Below are 16,457 nucleotides of genomic sequence, written 5' to 3' on the forward strand. Positions count from 1 at the left end.
TCCCTGCTTGACTGCTCCGCTGACCCTGGCAGGGTCAGGGGAGGTCAGGGGCCTCATTCTGGCTTCACAAGAGAGGATGCAGGGTCCACTTGGTCTTTGTTAGCATGGGCGTGGGTGGGCTTTGCTTCTTTTGGTGGCATTTGACGGGAGGAAAGCTGTTACCGTCTGAAATGTGCCGAGTCAGTCCTTTCCCGGCCCTCTGGCTGGGGACAGCTGACCTCAGGGTTTCACCTGCCCTTGGTGCTCCCAGGTCGCTGCCTCAGCTCCAGTGTGAGGTGCACAGGCCAGAGGACAGCCCCGGGAACCCCGCATGTGTGGCTCCTCTGATTCCCTGGGAGCGCACAGCCTGTGTCCTGTCCTTCCTTCACAGCCTCCCGTGCACGTCATCGCCAGGGTTTTCCCCATGCCTGGTGGGAAGGGCGGGGAAAGCACCTCTTCTCCGTCTTCCTGGAAGCAGGTCTTCTCTTCCCAGGGCTTAGCTTCTCCAAGAGGCCTTCGATAGGCGTTCAGAGAGGACACCTGATCCCAAGTGTATGCGTTGCTCTGGTTTCTATATCCAAGAGCCCATTTTCTTCCTGTTCCCAGGGAAGCTTCGAAGCCAGTCTAGGGCTCAGGGTCCCTCCCCGATGGCCTGTATGTGGCACCTTTGTCAGCTGGCCAACTGTGGTGACTGCGTCCTCCTCACGGACCCCAGAATCGCCATAGCTTAGACTTTTCTGCTGTTTAGGTAAAAAATACCATTGATGTTTTATTATTTTAAATTTTATAGATGAAAGTGTTTTTTATACGAACTTCCTTTTGCTCTTGATTTTTCTGCTTCCTGATAGGTATTAAGACCCCCCTTCTGGAATGGTGTGTTTAGACTGTGCTGATTTCCTAAACCCGCAGAGCTGGGTACTACTCTGACACTGCGACTGTGCTTTTGGCTGAACGTCTCCTGGGGCTTCAACCAGCGGTTGACAGTCACCCGAGCACACACTTCATATGGCTGGTTTTTTTAGTTGCTTTTGGCAAATGGAAGCTTCGTGCTTATTACAAAGTACAGTTAACCCTAAGTGAGGGTAACAGTGACTGTGGGGCGCGTCTCCCTGCCGCGACCGTTCTCTAAATGTTATATTCAAGCCGAGCAGCGTAGAACAAATTGCCACAGGAGGCCAGCCTGTTTGGCGAGTTTTCCCGTCAGCTTCCCTTTGGGGTAATGCCTTTCGAGTTTTAGAAATGTTCCAACGGTTTGAATGTTGCCATTTGTAAGTGTGAAAAAAAAAGTTAGGTTTGCATTTGAAGAAAGAATTCAAGTGTGTTCACGAAGGCAGCTCATATCAGCTGAGCTCTTCTTTTTATTCCCCAGAACATGTGGTTCTCGCAGCAAGTTCTGGACCCCCTCTCCCACACGCACACACGCACACAAACAGGCACGGAGCCGTCCTGATTTGAAGATTTGGGTAATGTGTTTTTGAACAGGGCATAAAAATATATCTCTGTAATTACATGATATTTAGTGATTAGATAATTATGGATAATTGCATGGGGTAGTTCTAAGTGCTAAAGTGTTACCATAAGATCTAAAATGTACAAATTGCACAATAATTATTCTTGGGAGTTACTTGGTAATTCTGAGCATAATTATCATGTGATCTGCAGTGCGTGTAATTAATGCATAATCGCATGGATTTTGCCTTCGTAACTACTTCGCTCTTGTTATAAAGCTCTTTGTCATAACATTTGAGGATAAATATAATGTAATTGGCTCCCAGATACAGCACATTAAGCCCCGTGATAATTGCCTTCATGGTAACAATACCCTTATTTCATTCCACCGTGTGGCTCTCGGGCAGGCTGGAGCCAGTACGGGTTCCCGAGACGTGGTGGGGCGCAGGCAGCCGAGGGGCCCAGTGGTGGGCGGATGAGCACACGTCTGGGTCAGGTGATCAGAGCCTTTCCAGGAGAAAGTCTGCGTCCCTCACGGGGACACCTCCCTCTTCCAAGTGAAATGTGCCCCGGGCGACAGCTCCTCGTGTCCGGCCATGGCACCCCGTGCCTTGTGCTTCTCATCTGGCAAAACGCCCCTCCTAGTTCTGGTCTCGTTTTCTTGGAAGACGGCGACTTGTGCAAAGAGGGGACCTTAGTAAGACCACGGTGAGGGAGACATGGGTGGCTGATGGCGTCGAGGGCAGACGTTGAATTGGCAGCAGCTTATCCGGAGATGGAAATAAGGGCTTTAGCTCAGCTTCGGGGTTGATAATGCAGCTCTCGACTTCCCCCAGGCTTCACGTGGCAGGACGACTACACCCAGCGTGTGATGGCCCAGGAGCTCTCAGACCTGCCCCACGCCTACCTGCGACATCTGGAAGCCTCCTCCACAGCCAGGTAAGGAGACGGCTCTCTGGCCGCACTCCGGCCCCATCGAGCTTGTGTCTGTCTGCACCCGTCCTCTTTGTGGCGCAGACGGTCCGGAGGGTGGGAAGGTGCTGCCCTCTCCCGCGAGTCCTGGCCCGGGTGCCCAGGCGCGTCGGCACGACCCTCGAGCCGTGTGCTGTCCTCACGACGGACATCCCCGCGACCCTTCCCTCCCTTCCCCAAGAATGTTGCAAAGCCCTGCCTGTTCAGAGCCTTGGCTGGAAGCAGAAAAGTCAAGATTTCTCATTTCCCAGTAAGAATTTATGTTCACTTTAGTGCAAAGATCAGAAGTTAGTCATGACGGTTTTCCTTTTGCCAAAACATAGCAGCTATACTGAGCTGCGACACCTCATTTCATCCCCACTGCACACTCTGCGGGGTCCCTAATTCCTGTCCTCGCCCTGGAGGGGAGGAGATGGGGGGAGGTGGAAACCTAGTCCGAAGACAGACCACAGGGAGCCCCGGGGTTGTGCCATGCCTCAGCCATGGCGCTAGATTCTTCAAGGTCGTAGACGGTGGAAAGGGCCTTCCGCAAAGGCTTCGGGAAGTTTGGAAGGTCCTGTTTCCCCGCGAGAGAGACTATTCTGAAACTTGGGCTAGAAAAACCTCAGTAACACAAAAACCTGAGTATCTGCCTGAAGCTGGTGTTCCTCCACCGAGGGAAGCAGCTAAGCCACCGAGAGGCTCATTGACAACTGCAGGGACAGCGAGTGACCACACCTAAGGGACGTGGACACACTGCGAGCACATTCGCCGCATCAGCCTTCCCGGCAGCCGCACCGAGTTTTCTGGGGGCCGGAGACGTGTGCTGCCGCTCCGTGGGCACGGCCTGTCTCCCTGCGGGGCCTCCTGCGGCAGAGGATGTCCGTGCTGGTCGCGAGCAAGTGTGAGACTCTCTGTGAGGAGGAACGACGCAGACCAAGGTCCGGCTCCCCAAATTTCCGCTTTGGTTCGGACGATTTCGTGCTCCTTGTACTGGTCTTTCCACGTGGGCGTCTCTGGGCTGCCCGCGGCTCCCTCCGACTGAGGAAGATTGAACGTCACTACCCGTGAGGCGCAGCAGCCCCGACGAGCTGGAAGGCCAGGGTGAGCAGAGAACGGCTCCTTGCGCGGCCAACCTGGAACACCAGAGCACGTGTCCCCCAAGACCAGCCTTTGCAGGCGAGGTCAGGCCGTTGACCAGACCCCAGCCGACTCCCTTCTTACCAGCCTCAGTGCTGTCTTTTCTAAAAGGTGCCGCTTTTACCGTGAAAACGGTTCCTTCTCTTTGCTGTTTTTTTACTAAGTGAGATTAAAAGTTTAAAAATATTTCTATTTTAGATTGGAATTTTCTTCATATTTTAGATATGAATTTTTATGCATGATCTTTGTTCACGTGAAAAGTATTTTTATACTTTTCTGTTTTTTTTTTTTTTCAGTTTAGAGCCTTTATATTTAAGGCAAGTAAGTTTTCATTTATGCTATTTTGTAGAGATACTTTTTGGGTCTGTAGCATGGAAGACAGTTGCTGATGAAGACAGGTCTCCTGGCCGTCTCCAGGCTGGAATTTTAATTTATGTCTTGACAGAGTTGAGCCTCAGTAAACCAGCCATCCCAGCTCTGACAGCAGAGCCCGTTTGGGGAAGACTCGCTGGGGTATCCCCAGATTCCTGGCCATCCTGCTCCTGGCTCTGCCCCTGAGGGACGGGTGTTCCTCGGCCGCATGAGCAGGTCCCTGTGTCCTCAGGCTGAGGCTGGCATTGTCCAGTGGGAATCACCCCGGCTTAGAGGGCAGGGCGGAGGGGGTTAGGATAGCAGTGGGACCTGGGCAGGGGGTCTGATCCCACACCCCCCCGCCCCGCTCTGTCCTGTTGCTCCGGTGGCTGTCCACGGTTATCCCTGTCACTCCTCTCAGTCCTGTGCGCCTCTGCAAATAGTGTCCTGTCACATACTCAGACCTCCGGGTTTCGGGTGTTTCCTGTTGGCACTCTGCCTGATGGACCATCTCGGCAGCCAGGACAGGGGCACATGGCCCTGCTGTCGTCCTGGCTTTGTCCCTCCCTGCAGCTATGGTCATGGTTAGATCGTCGTCATGGTACAGATAGTGGTTTTCCCTCTTTTCCCAAATTTTCTGCAAAACCTTCTTTAGCACTGAAATTACCTGTTTCCTGGTGTACGTATTTTTTATACTCCTCCTTTGAGGTATGTCTCCTAACACTCATTGTCTTCCAAGGCTGTTGGCAAAACGTTTTTACTGCGTGAAATTGAGGCATTTGTATTTTTGCAGAGAATGATCATCCTTTTCATAGGGATCTCCAAATTTGTTAACTTGGTATGACATTTAGAATTGTATTATAATTTTAAAAACCATTCAATTTTTTATTATTCTTTTTTATTAATTTTTTTTGCTTTTTAAAAAAATTATTTTTATTAACATACAAGGTATTATTTGCCCCAGGGGTGCAGGTCTGTGAATCGTCAGGTTTACACACTTCACAGCACTCACCATAGCAGGTACCCTCCCCAGTGTCCATAACCCATCACCCTCTCCCTACACCCCTCCCCCCAGCAACCCTCAGTTTGTTTTGTGAGGTTAAGAGTCTCTTATGCTTTGTCTCCCTCCTGATCCCATCTCGTTTCATTTATTCCTCTCCTACCCCCCAGAACCCCCACTTTGCCTGTCAACTTCCTCGTGTCAGGGAGATCATATGATAATTGTCTTTCTCCGATAGACTTATTTCACTAAGCATGATACCCTCTAGTTCCATCCATGCCATTGCAAATGGCAAGATTTCATTTCTTTTGATGGCTGCATAGTATTCCATTGTGTATATATACCACATCTTCTTTATCCATTCATCTGTTGTAGACATCTAGGTTCTTTCCATAGTTTGGCTATTGTGGACGTTGCTGCTATAAACATTCGGGTGCACATGCCCCTTTGGATCACTACATTTTTATCTTTAGGGTTAATACCCAGTAGTGCAATTGCTGGGTCATAGGGCAGCTCTATTTTCAACTTTTTGGGGGAACCTCCATGCTGTTTTTCAGAATGGCTACACCAGGTTGCATTCCCACCAACAGTGTAGGAGGGTTTCCCTTTCTCCACATCCTCACCAGCATCTGTTGTTTCCTGACTTGTTAATTTTAGCCATTCTGACTGGTGTGAGGTGATATCTCATTGTGGTTTTGATTTGTATTTCCCTGATGCCGAGTGATGTGGAGCACTTTCTCATGTGTCTGTTGGCCATCTGGATGTCTTCTTTGCAGAAATGTCTGTTCTTGTCCTCTGCCCATTTCTTGATTGGATTATTTGTTGTTTGGGTGTTGAGTTTGGTAAGTTATTTATAGATTTTGGATAATAGCCCTTTATCTTTTATGTCATTTGCAAATATCTTCTCCCATTCTGTCAGTTGTCTTTTGGTTTTGTTGACTGTTTCCTTTGCTGTGCAAAAGCTTTTGATGTCTATGAAGTCCCAATAGTTCATTTTTGCCCTTGCTTCCCTTGCCTTTGCCGATGTTCCTAGGAAGATGTTACTGCGGCTGAGGTCGAAGAGGTTGCTGCCTGCGTTCTCCTCAAGGATTTTGATAGACTCCTGTCTCACATTGAGGTTCTCCATCCATTTTGAGTCTATTTTCGTGTGTGGTGTAAGGAAATAGTCCAGTTTTGTTCTTCTGTATGTGGCTGTCCAATTTTCCCAACACCATTTGTTGAAGAGACTGTCTTTTTTCCATTGGACATTCTTTCCTGCTTTGTCGAAGATTAGTTGACCATGAAGTTGAAGGTCCATTTCTGGGCTCTCTATTCTGTTCCACTGATCTGTGTGTCTGTTTTTGTGCCAGTACCATACTGTCTTGATGATGACAGCTTTGTAATAGAGCTTGAAGTCTGGAATTGTGATGCCACCAACTTTGGCTTTCTTTTTCAATATTCCTTTGGCTATTCGAGATCTGTTCTGGTTCCATATAAATTTTAGGATTATTTGTTCCATTTATTTGAAAAAAACTCATGGTATTTTGATAGGGATTGCATTAAATGTGTAGATTGCTTTAGGTAGCATTGACATTTTCACGATATTTGTTCTTCCAGTCCATGAGCGTGGAATATTTTTCCATTTCTTTGTGTCTTCCTCAATTTCTTTCATGAGTACTTTTTAGTTTTCTGAGTATATTCTTAGCATCTTTGGTTAGGTTTATTCCTAGGTATCTTATAGTTTTGGGTGCAATTGTAGATGGGATTGATTCCTTAATTTCTCTTTCTCCTGTCTTCTTGTTGGGGTATAGAAATGCAACTGATTTCTGTGCATTGATTTTATATCCTGACACTTTACTGATTTCCTGTACAGGTTCTAGCAGATTTGGAGTGGAGTCTTCGGGTTTTCCACATAAAGTATCATATCATCTGAGAAGAGTGAGAGTTTGACTTCTTTGCCAGTTTGGATGCCTTTAATTTCTTTTTGTTCTCTGATTGCTGAGGCAGGATTCTAGTACTATGTTGAATAGCAGTGCTGATGGTGGACAGTCCTGCTGTGTTCCTGATCTCAGTGAAAAGCTCTAGTTTTTCTCCATTGAGAATGATATTTGCGGTGGGTTTTTCATAGATGGCTTTGATGATATTGAGGTACATACCCTCTATCCCTACACTTTGAAGAGTTTTGATCAAAAAAGGGTGCTGTACTTTGTCAAATGCTTTTTCAGCGTCTATTGAGAGTGTCATATGGTTCTTGTTCTTTCTTTTATCAATGTATCACATTGATTGATTTGCAGATGTTGAACCAAACTTGCAGCCCAGGTTTTGGGATCAAGGTAATGCTGGCTTCATAAAATGAGTTTGGAAGTTTTCTTTCCATTTCTATTTTTTGGAACAGTTTCAGGAGAATAGGTGTTAATTCTTTAAATGTTTAGTAGAATTCCCCTGGGAAGGTGTCTGGCCCTGGGCTCTTGTTTTTTCGGATGTTTTTGATGACTCCTTCAATCTCCATACTGGTTATGGGTCTGTTCAGGTTTTCTATTTCTTTCTGGTTCAGTTTTTGTAGTTTATGTGTCTCTAGGAATGCATCCATTTCTTCCAGATTGTCAAATTGGCTGGCGTATATTTGTTCATAATATGTTCTTATAATTGTATTTCTTTGGTGTTGGTCATGATCTCTCCTCTTTTGTTCATTATTTTATTTATTTGGGTCCTTTCTCTTTTCTTTTTGATAAGTCTGGCCAGGGGTTTATCAATCTTATTAATTCTTTCAAAGAACCTGCTCCTGGTTTTATTGATTTGTTCTACTGTTCTTTTGGTTTCTATTTCATTGATTTCTGCTCTGATCTTTATGATTTCTCTTCTCCTGCTGGATTTAGGCTTTATTGCTGTTCTTTCTCCAGCTCCATTAAGTGTAGGGTTAGGTTGTATACTTGAGACCTTTCTTGTTTCTTGAGAAAGGTTTGTACCGCTATATACTTTCCTCTCAGGACTGCCTTTGCTGTGTCCCACAGAATTTGAACCGTTGTGTTTTCTTTTTTTTTTTTTTTTTTTTTTCATTTATTTGACAGACAGAGATCACAAGCAGGCAGAGAGAGAGAGAGAGGAGGAAGCAGGCTCCCTGCTAAGCAGAGAGCCCAATGCGGGGCTCGATCCCAGGACCCTGGGATCATGACCTGAGCCGAAGGCAGAGGCTTTAACCCACTGAGCCACCCAGGCGCCCCAACCGTTGTGTTTTCATTTTCATTTGTTTCCATGAATTTTTTCAATTCTTCTTTAATTTCCTGGTTGACCCATTCATTCTTTAGTAGGATGCTCTTTAGCCTCCATGTATTTGAGTTCTTTCCAAATTTCCTCTTGTGATTGAGTTCTAGCTTCAGAGCATTGTGGTCTGAAAATATTCAGGGAATGATCCCAATCTTTTGATACCGGTTGAGACCTGCTTTGTGACCCAGGATGTGATCTATTCTGGAGAAGGTTCCATGTGCACTAGAGAAGAATGTGTATTCTGTTGCTTTGGGATGGAATGTTCTGAATATATCTGTGATGTCCATCTGGTCCAGTGTGTCATTTGAGGCCTTTATTTCCTTGTTATTCTTTTGCTTGGATGATCTGTCCATTTCAGTGAGGGGGGGTGTGTGTTAAAGTCCCCTACTATTATTATATTATTGTTCATGTGTTTCTTTGATTTTGTTATTAATTGGTTTATATAGTTGGCTGCTCGCATGTTAGTGGAATAGATACTTAAAATTGTTAGATCTTGTTGGACAAACCCTTTGAGTCTTGACCCTTGAGTCCTTCCTCATCTCTTATTATAGTCTTTGGCTTAAAATCTAATTTGTGTGATATAAGGATTGCCACCCCAGCTTTCTTTTGATGTCCATTAGCATGGTAAATTGTTTTCCACCCAGTCACTTTAAATATGGATGTGTCTTTGGGTCTACAATGAGTTTCTTATAGACAGCATAATGATGGGTTTTGTTTTTTTTTATCCATTCTGATTCCCTGTGTCTTTTGATTGGGGCATTTAGCCCATTTACATTCAGGGTAACTATTGAAAGATGAATTTAGTGCCATTGTATTGCCTGTAAGGTGACTATTACTGTATATTGTCTCTGTTCCTTTCTTGTATAGTACTTTTAGGCTCTCTCTTTGCTTAGGGGACCCCCTTTCAGTATTCCCTATAGAGCTGGTTTGGTGTTTGCAAATTCTTTTAATTTTTGTTTGTCCTGGAAACTTTTTATCTCTCCTTCTATTTTCAGTGACAGCCTAGCTGAATAGAGTATTCTTGGCTGCATCTTTTTCTCATTTAGTATTCTGAATATATCATCCCAGTTCTTTCTGGCCTGCCAGGTCTCTGTGCATAGGTCCGCTGTCAATCTAATATTTCTACCATTGTATGTTACAGACTAACTGTCCCGAGCTGCTTTCAGGATTTTGTCTGTCACTAAAACTAGTATGTTTTACTATTAGATGACGGGGTGTGGACCTATTTTTATTGATTTTGAGGGGGGGGTCTCTGTGCCTCCTGGATTTTGACACCTGTCCCTTTGCCATACTAGGGAAATTCTCCATTATAATTTGCTCCAATATACCTTCTGCCCCCTTCTCTCTTTCTTCTTCTTCTGGAATGCCAATTATTCTAATGTTGTTTCGTCTTATGGTGTCACTTATCTCTCGAATTCTCTCCTTGTGATCCAGTAGTTGTTTGTCTGTCTTTGCTCAGCTTCTTTATTCTCCGTCATTTGGTCTTCTATATCACTGATTCTCTCTTCTGCCTCATTTATCCTAGCAGTAAGAGCCTCCATTCTTGACTGTACCTCATTAATAGCTTTTTTGATTTCAGCTTGGTTAGATTTTAGTTCTTTTATTTCTCCAGGAAGGAATTTTATTTCTCCAGACAGTGTTTCTCCAATATCTTCCATGCCTTTTTCAAGCCCAGCTAGCACCTTGAGAATCATCATTCTGAACTCTAGATCTGACATATTACCAATGTCTGTATTGATTAGGTCCCTGGCCGCTGGTACTGCCTCTTGTTCTTTGTGTGTGTGTGTGTGTGTGTGTGTGTGTGTGTGTGTGTGTGGTTAGTTTTTCTGCCTTGTCATCTTAACCAGATAAGAATATATGAACAATAATAAAATGCTAAAATGGTGCAAAGACCCTTTGGGTGTACTTTGGTCTCTTAGAAGAAACTACCTCCCAAAATTTTAAAGAAAGAAAAACATATTTATAGAAAAATAAGGGTAAACACGATGAAAGGATGGAATATGACTGTAAAAATGAAAATTAAAAAAAATTCTAAAAAAGAAATCGATAAGTTGGATGGAAAAAGAAAAAAGAAAAAAAAATTCGAGAATGTGCTCAGGCTGGATACTATATCAAAACTCTGTGCTAGATTTAGGATATAATTTGATCTATTAGAAGAAATTGTATCCCCAAAATTTTTAGGAAAAAAAAAACTCTATATGAATACAAAAAATAAGGTTAAATACAATGAAGGATAAAATATGACTATAATAATTAAGGTTTAAAAAGATTTTTTTTAGAAAGGTATTGTTAAGATAAACTAGTTAAAAAACTTTAAAAGAGGAAAGAGGAAAAGTTAAAAAAATTAGAATAAGAGAAAATAAAATTAAAAAATTTAATTTAACTTTGCAAGACTAAAGGATCATGGGGAGAAAGCTCTGCGTTCCATGCATTGCTTTCCCCTGGCTCTGGAGTTCTGCAGTTGTCTTTGATGTTCTTCTGGATGTTCTTGCTGACCTTCTGGGGGAGGGGCCTACTGCGGTGATTTTCAAATGTGTTTGCACGACGTGGAACTGCACCGCCCTTGCCAGGGGCCGGGCTAAGCAATCTGCTCGCATTTGCTCTGTGGAGTTTTTGATCCCTGAACGCTCTCCATAGAGCTGTTTCAGAAAGTGGTTGATTTTCGGTTCATAGACTTGCTGCTCTTCTCCCTGATCTCCTCCTGAGTTTGTAGGTGTTCAGAGTGGTCGGATAACTCGCTGACCTCCTGCGACCTGATGTCATCTCAGTCCGCTACTCGTCCACCATCTTGCCTCTCTCCGCCTTTGTCATTTTCAACATCTGCATTTACTTTTGAGTGGGGCACTATTCACTTATTTTTAAGCTTTAAGTGGAATTTAGTGATTCATCAGTTGTACACAACACCCCAGGGCTCATTCCTCACGTGCCCTCCCTCATACCCGTCACCCAGTTTCCCCATCCCTCACCCAGCTTCCCTCCAGTGACCCTCAGTTTGTGGGCCCTACTTTTACCATGATTTTTTATATTAATTATCTTTGGACTTTTTATTTCTGCTATCCTTATACCTGTTGTTTTTTAGTTTTTTTTTTAGACCTATTGTTTTTGTTTTTTTAAAGATTTTCTGTATTTATTTGAGAGAGGGACAGAGAGCGTGCAGGAGGAGGGGGGAGGGGCAGAGGCAGATTCAGGCTCCCCGCTGAGCATGGAGTCCAATTCGGGACTCGATCCCAGGACCCTGAGATCATGACCTGAGCCAACCAGCACCTTGGACCTATTATTTTTTAGATAAACCTTCTTGAACATTTTGTTCATGTTTTTATTTATTCATTTTTTATATATATTATATTTTGACTTGTTGAAATCCCGCAGACAGAAACTGTTTCTGTAATTTTCCTTTTGTTGTTAATATATTTTGCCTTAAACCCTTGAAGGCTCAGACATGGGGCATGTGAGGGTTGTCCTTGGTGACGGCTGTATCCAGGGTCACTTCTGGAGGGTGCCTTGGTTGCCTTAATGTTTTTTGTCTTGGATTCCATTTTTCTAAAATTAGTACTGCCATTCCCATTTTCTCTCTTAATTTGTTGTCTAATGAATCTTATCGTCCTTTAAAATTCACCCCTTGGACTCTGTATTTTCTGTGCCGCTTTCCTGAGCCATGTCTACACAGCTTTCCTGAGTCACGTCTACACAGCTTTCCTGAGCAGGCCCAGGCCGCTCGGTGAGGCCCGGGTGTCTCTGGCCTGGCCCTGGAATGTGACTGTCTGACATTCTGACGCTTCTGCCTTCCGTCCCCCAGTGCTGGTCCAGGTGCTGCTTCTGGCCCGGAGAATGCCAGCACCTAGCACGTGCGTTTCCCGAGGTTGACATTTGGCCAATACTTGTGGAGTCAGTGAAGGAAGGACAGAATGAATGACCTGCTGATGCTTTGAATTATTACGTGGGCAGCCACACCAGCCGAGAACGCTTCCTTGCCTCAGTCAGTCCACAGGGAATGATTCCGCACACTGCTCTCTAGAGCATTCTGTTCTTGATGGATCCGTGCGGACCCACACCTGGCCGGAGATACACCTGGCGTGATTCATGCAGGACAGCTGACCTGTACAGAAATTAACCGGCACGGATGAGGTTAGGATTGTGCGGGATGCCCGGCTCCACTCTTCTCCCAACCAGAGTGAGCGCTGTATGTGAAAGCAGCAGGGGGGCCCAGCACTGATCACAGATCCCAAATGTGAGGAACGGAGGGAAGCCGGAGGGGTCCCTGAGAGCCGAAGCCTGCTGTTTGCGGACGCTGTGAGAGCAGGAGGCCAGCAGTGTGTCTGGGGCTCCCGCCAGTTCACACGGGACTGTGCCCGGGAGCATCGCATCAGGTGTCTTTGAAGGGTGTTTGTGGAGAGTCAACTGTTACCCGGTGCGGTTCGCGTTCCTGGGAGAGGAGCGAGACCCGGTTCACTGTGTGTTCTCTAAAGATTGTCTGCCTAGTCTGGGTTGTTTTCTTCCGCAAACTGGGGCCTCTTGTGTTGTCTGGAGCCAGAAGGTCAGTCACGCAACTGGAAAAGGGAGCAGTGAAGTCCGACACGTAAAACAGTCTTAGTGTTTTTGAGGTGGAAAATACGTATTTACCAGGTTTTGACCAACTTAGAGCAGAACGACAGGCGAAAGCCCATTTGCAAGTTAACTGGTCCAGGAACGCCCAGCGAAGTGAGAGCCACGTCCGTCCCTCCATCGCCTTACAGTGTCACAGACAGACCCTCCAGAGACCCGCCGGGAAAGGAACGACAGTTTAGAGGCACTTTTATGAGCTTAGCAATTAGTGCTGAGAAAAGACAGACTACCAGAGACGTAAACTGGCCTCAGTTAAGATACACCCTGACCCCACACAGCACGGGATTCCATCCGTTTAGTGATGGTCCGGGAAACTCTAGCCGTGGCTTGAGATCAAGGAACCGTGAAGCCCTTGTCGTTGGCCCATGTGTGAGGTCCAGTTCGGTGTAGCCTGAAAAGGCATCGAAAATAAAAATGGGGCAGCTTTATCCAGAGATGATTAATTCTGTAAGTCCCAGCTTTTATGAAATACATACAAACACCACACCTAACAGTAGTGATCTGTTCTTGAAAATCAGACTTCCTACGTGGGGAAGCTAGCCGGGATCCTGGTCCCATTACTGGAAATGGGAAATCCGTGATGAGTTACAGACCCACGTAACCCTCAGGAATGTCCTGAAGGGTGTCAGAACCACACTAGAGACCCGCGTGTAAGTCAGAAACTACCGTGTTTGTAGAAAGAACTGAAAGTACTGTTTCCTGGTCCCTGAAAGTAGAAATGGTTATTAGCAAATCGGGCATTTTATTTGCAGTAGCACAACCTAACTCAGAGTACAAGACATGTACACAGACCAAACACAAATGCAGACATGCACACGCAGACATACCCAGAAACCACACACATACGGACGCGCACACACAGACAGGTAGACATGCAGACACTCTCACGGGACTGTGAGTGGGGAAACTCCATGTCCCCCTTTTCCTGCATTTATGGCTTTTTCTAAGGCCTCCGCTCTGCTTGGGGAACTGAGGGCCCTCCTGTCAGCACATCAGAACCCCCTACTTCTCGAATTCTCATGAGACTTTGTCACAGTTGGTATACTTGAAGTAAAAGTGAAAATCGAATGATTGCTTGAAAACAAAGTCCCTCCAAATGCAAAGGTCAGGTCAGAAAGGCTGGGAGGAGATGAAAACAGCAGACGCGTCCATGACCCCCGTGTGCGCCGTTTTTCTAGACCTCGTTCTGACATCAGGTGAGCCGTGCGGTGTTTCTAACAGTCTGGGGTATTTTTGTTCAACGTCAAGGGCACTTCTGGCAGATAATTAAAAAAATACAAATTTTGAAACTGAGTGTTTACTTACATGAAGGTCAAATGCATTTAGTATGTGAAAAAACCCACTTACCTATTTTGCTATGTAAATGTCAGAGCTATAATCGCTTACAATTATTTATTATTCAGAAATCAGCCGCCACAGTGATGAACACCCACTACGGAGAGCTCCGTCTGCGGTTAGACAGAGTTGCAGTCGGAAACGTGTCCCGTTCTGTCTGCACAGCAGTATTTGCGGCTCTCGAAGAGGCCAAACAGAGACGGGGAGAATCATGTTTTATATGACTTAAAAACTCATTTTCCTTAAAAAAAAGGGGGGGGGAATAAGACATTTTTCTTTCAAATTAGTCCATGATTTGATCGCCCCGCCACACCACAACGATCAGTGCGGGACCCGGAACTCACTTTCACGGGTAACAGCCCCAAACGCTGGCATTTCACATCATCACCTGCGAAGGGAACTTAGAAACCGCATTGACTCGGGGTGTCGTGGGCGTGTGCGCGTTCACTCACTCAGCCCACATGTCTGCCTTCAGTGGCGGCTGGAAGAGGAGCGGAGTGGAGCGTGACCTTTCTCTCAGGTGCTTACGTGCCAGCGAGAGGAGCGCCGACAACAGAAGCGCCTGGTCAAGAGGGCAGTGTCTGCTGGCAGCGAGCGCCGTGGGGCCCGCGTTCCGGGCGCTCTGGGGAGCAGCGACGAGAGCCCGCCCCCGGCCGGATGCTGCAGAAGCGTCCCTGAGCACGAGGTGACCGAACGATCGGAAGCGGGACGGGACGGGAGCTGTCACCCGGGAGTGATGGGATCTGGGGTCCTTTCCCCAGAGGCCCCCGTGGTTCCGAGCAGCAGCGGCGCGAAGCAGAGGCTCAGGCTCCTTCTGAGGAGCCTGCCCCGGCTGCCCAGGCCTGACGGCACGTGCCCCAGACAAGCCGTGGTGCAGGGGAGACGTGGGCGGATGGGGGGCGCGTTTCTGGGTCAGCCTGAGGGAATGCGTGGATGTGCGGCTAAGGAAGAGAGAAAAGACGGGACAGCGGCGAAGCCTGTGGTCTACGGCCGGAGCGACGTTGTCACCTGCCGAGATGGCTGCCAGTGGGCACAGCAGGGCCAGCCGTGGGCAGCACAGGGAAGGAGAGAAAGGAGACGGGGAAGGACGTGGGAGGGGATGGTCTGGGGAGCTGCCGGCCGCTCCGGATTGCACGGGTATCAGGACCAGGAATTCGCTGTCCGGCTGCCCTTCTCGGGGGCCCGAGGCCGGAGTGTGACAGAGGCTTTCTGCACAGAGCGTCTAGCCGTGTCCTTTCCTGCCGCAGTTTGGGCGCATCTTGGCCCTTGGGGCAGGTGACATGCGTACAGCAGAGGCGTCCAAGCATCTGGGCTGCGAGAGGGGCGGCCCCAGAGCTCAGCTCTTCATGGTCAGGGCAGGGGGGGAAGGGAGCCGGTCTGGACAGGACGCCGCTGAGGGACAGTGTGAGTTCCCGCGTCCGTGTCCCGGCACCTGTTCGGACCGTGGCCCTGACCGTCTGCAGGTAGGAGGCCACCAGCTGTCCCGTCTATGCCCCTAGTTAGGGCCAAACATGTGGCTTCAGAGCCACGTCCATCTCGCCACTGTTGAAAAATAAACAGCCTCCGGCCCGTCTGCCCGGCACGGCCCGTGCGCACACGTGGCTTTTTGGTGGCGACTGTTCCACAATGCGGAAACTTCTAGCCCCGCCTTTGTCTCCCGCTGTGACCCCTCACAGACTCCGCGGCGTCCTTGGCTCCGTGGGTCAGACGCTCCGCCTGGGCCCCACTGAGCTGAAGCCCAGGCACGGCGGGGCCCTTCTCACAGGCCAGGCTGGGAGTGTGTCCCCCTTTTGTGTTCTCTGGCTGGTGGCCCGGCCTCCCTCGGGGCTGAAGTCTTTTCTGCGACATCGCTCTGACACCCCCTTCCACTTCCTCGTCCTCTTTCAAGGGCCTGTGATCACGCTCGGCCCCGGGGGGACGGGGATCATCTCCCTGCCTTAGGGTCGGCTGACTGTGGACCTCCTGCCCCCTCCGCGGTCCCTGTGCCCAGAACCCAGCACGTTCACAGGCCGTGGAGGTCGGGAGAGGCATCTCAGGGTCACTGTAAACCATGCGCGGGGTTTTCCTGCTTCCTTGCTGTGCTGCCTCTGGACAGCTGTGCGTGTGCGGCATCTGGAGGTTCTGGGAGGTGGCGGGACGCGGGAGGGCCCGGTTTTCTTCCCCCTCCTGGGCACTGGGCCTCCGTGACCGGGAGACACGCCCCTGCCCGGTGCCTGGCTCGGTTCTGCGGCCTCTATCTGTGCCCCGGCCGTGAGGCTTGGGGCGGACCTGCCCTCACTCAGACCTCACACCTGCTCTCAGCTCTGTGTTTCGCTTTTGTCTCCTCTGCTGTCCCCCGACCCCTGCCCCAGCCAGGCCGCTTCCCTAGACCTCAGACCCCCTTCCGTGTAGACCCCCGGCCCCTGGG

At 47.9% G+C, this 16,457-nt stretch overlaps 1 protein-coding gene across 3 annotated transcripts in view; it reads left to right on the plus strand.

Moving 5' to 3' along the window:
* Positions 1-16,457, plus strand: part of PTPRN2 (protein tyrosine phosphatase receptor type N2) — a 692,851-nt gene that overhangs the window by 235,914 nt on the left and 440,480 nt on the right. For all 3 annotated transcript variants that reach the window (XM_046020312.1, XM_046020314.1, XM_046020313.1), the window contains one exon: positions 2,265-2,367. In XM_046020312.1, the coding sequence (XP_045876268.1) occupies positions 2,265-2,367 (103 nt within the window). The remainder of the gene's footprint in view (positions 1-2,264; positions 2,368-16,457) is intronic.

Source organism: Meles meles, chromosome 10 (assembly GCF_922984935.1).
Source record: "Meles meles chromosome 10, mMelMel3.1 paternal haplotype, whole genome shotgun sequence".
NCBI lineage: Eukaryota > Metazoa > Chordata > Mammalia > Carnivora > Mustelidae > Meles > Meles meles.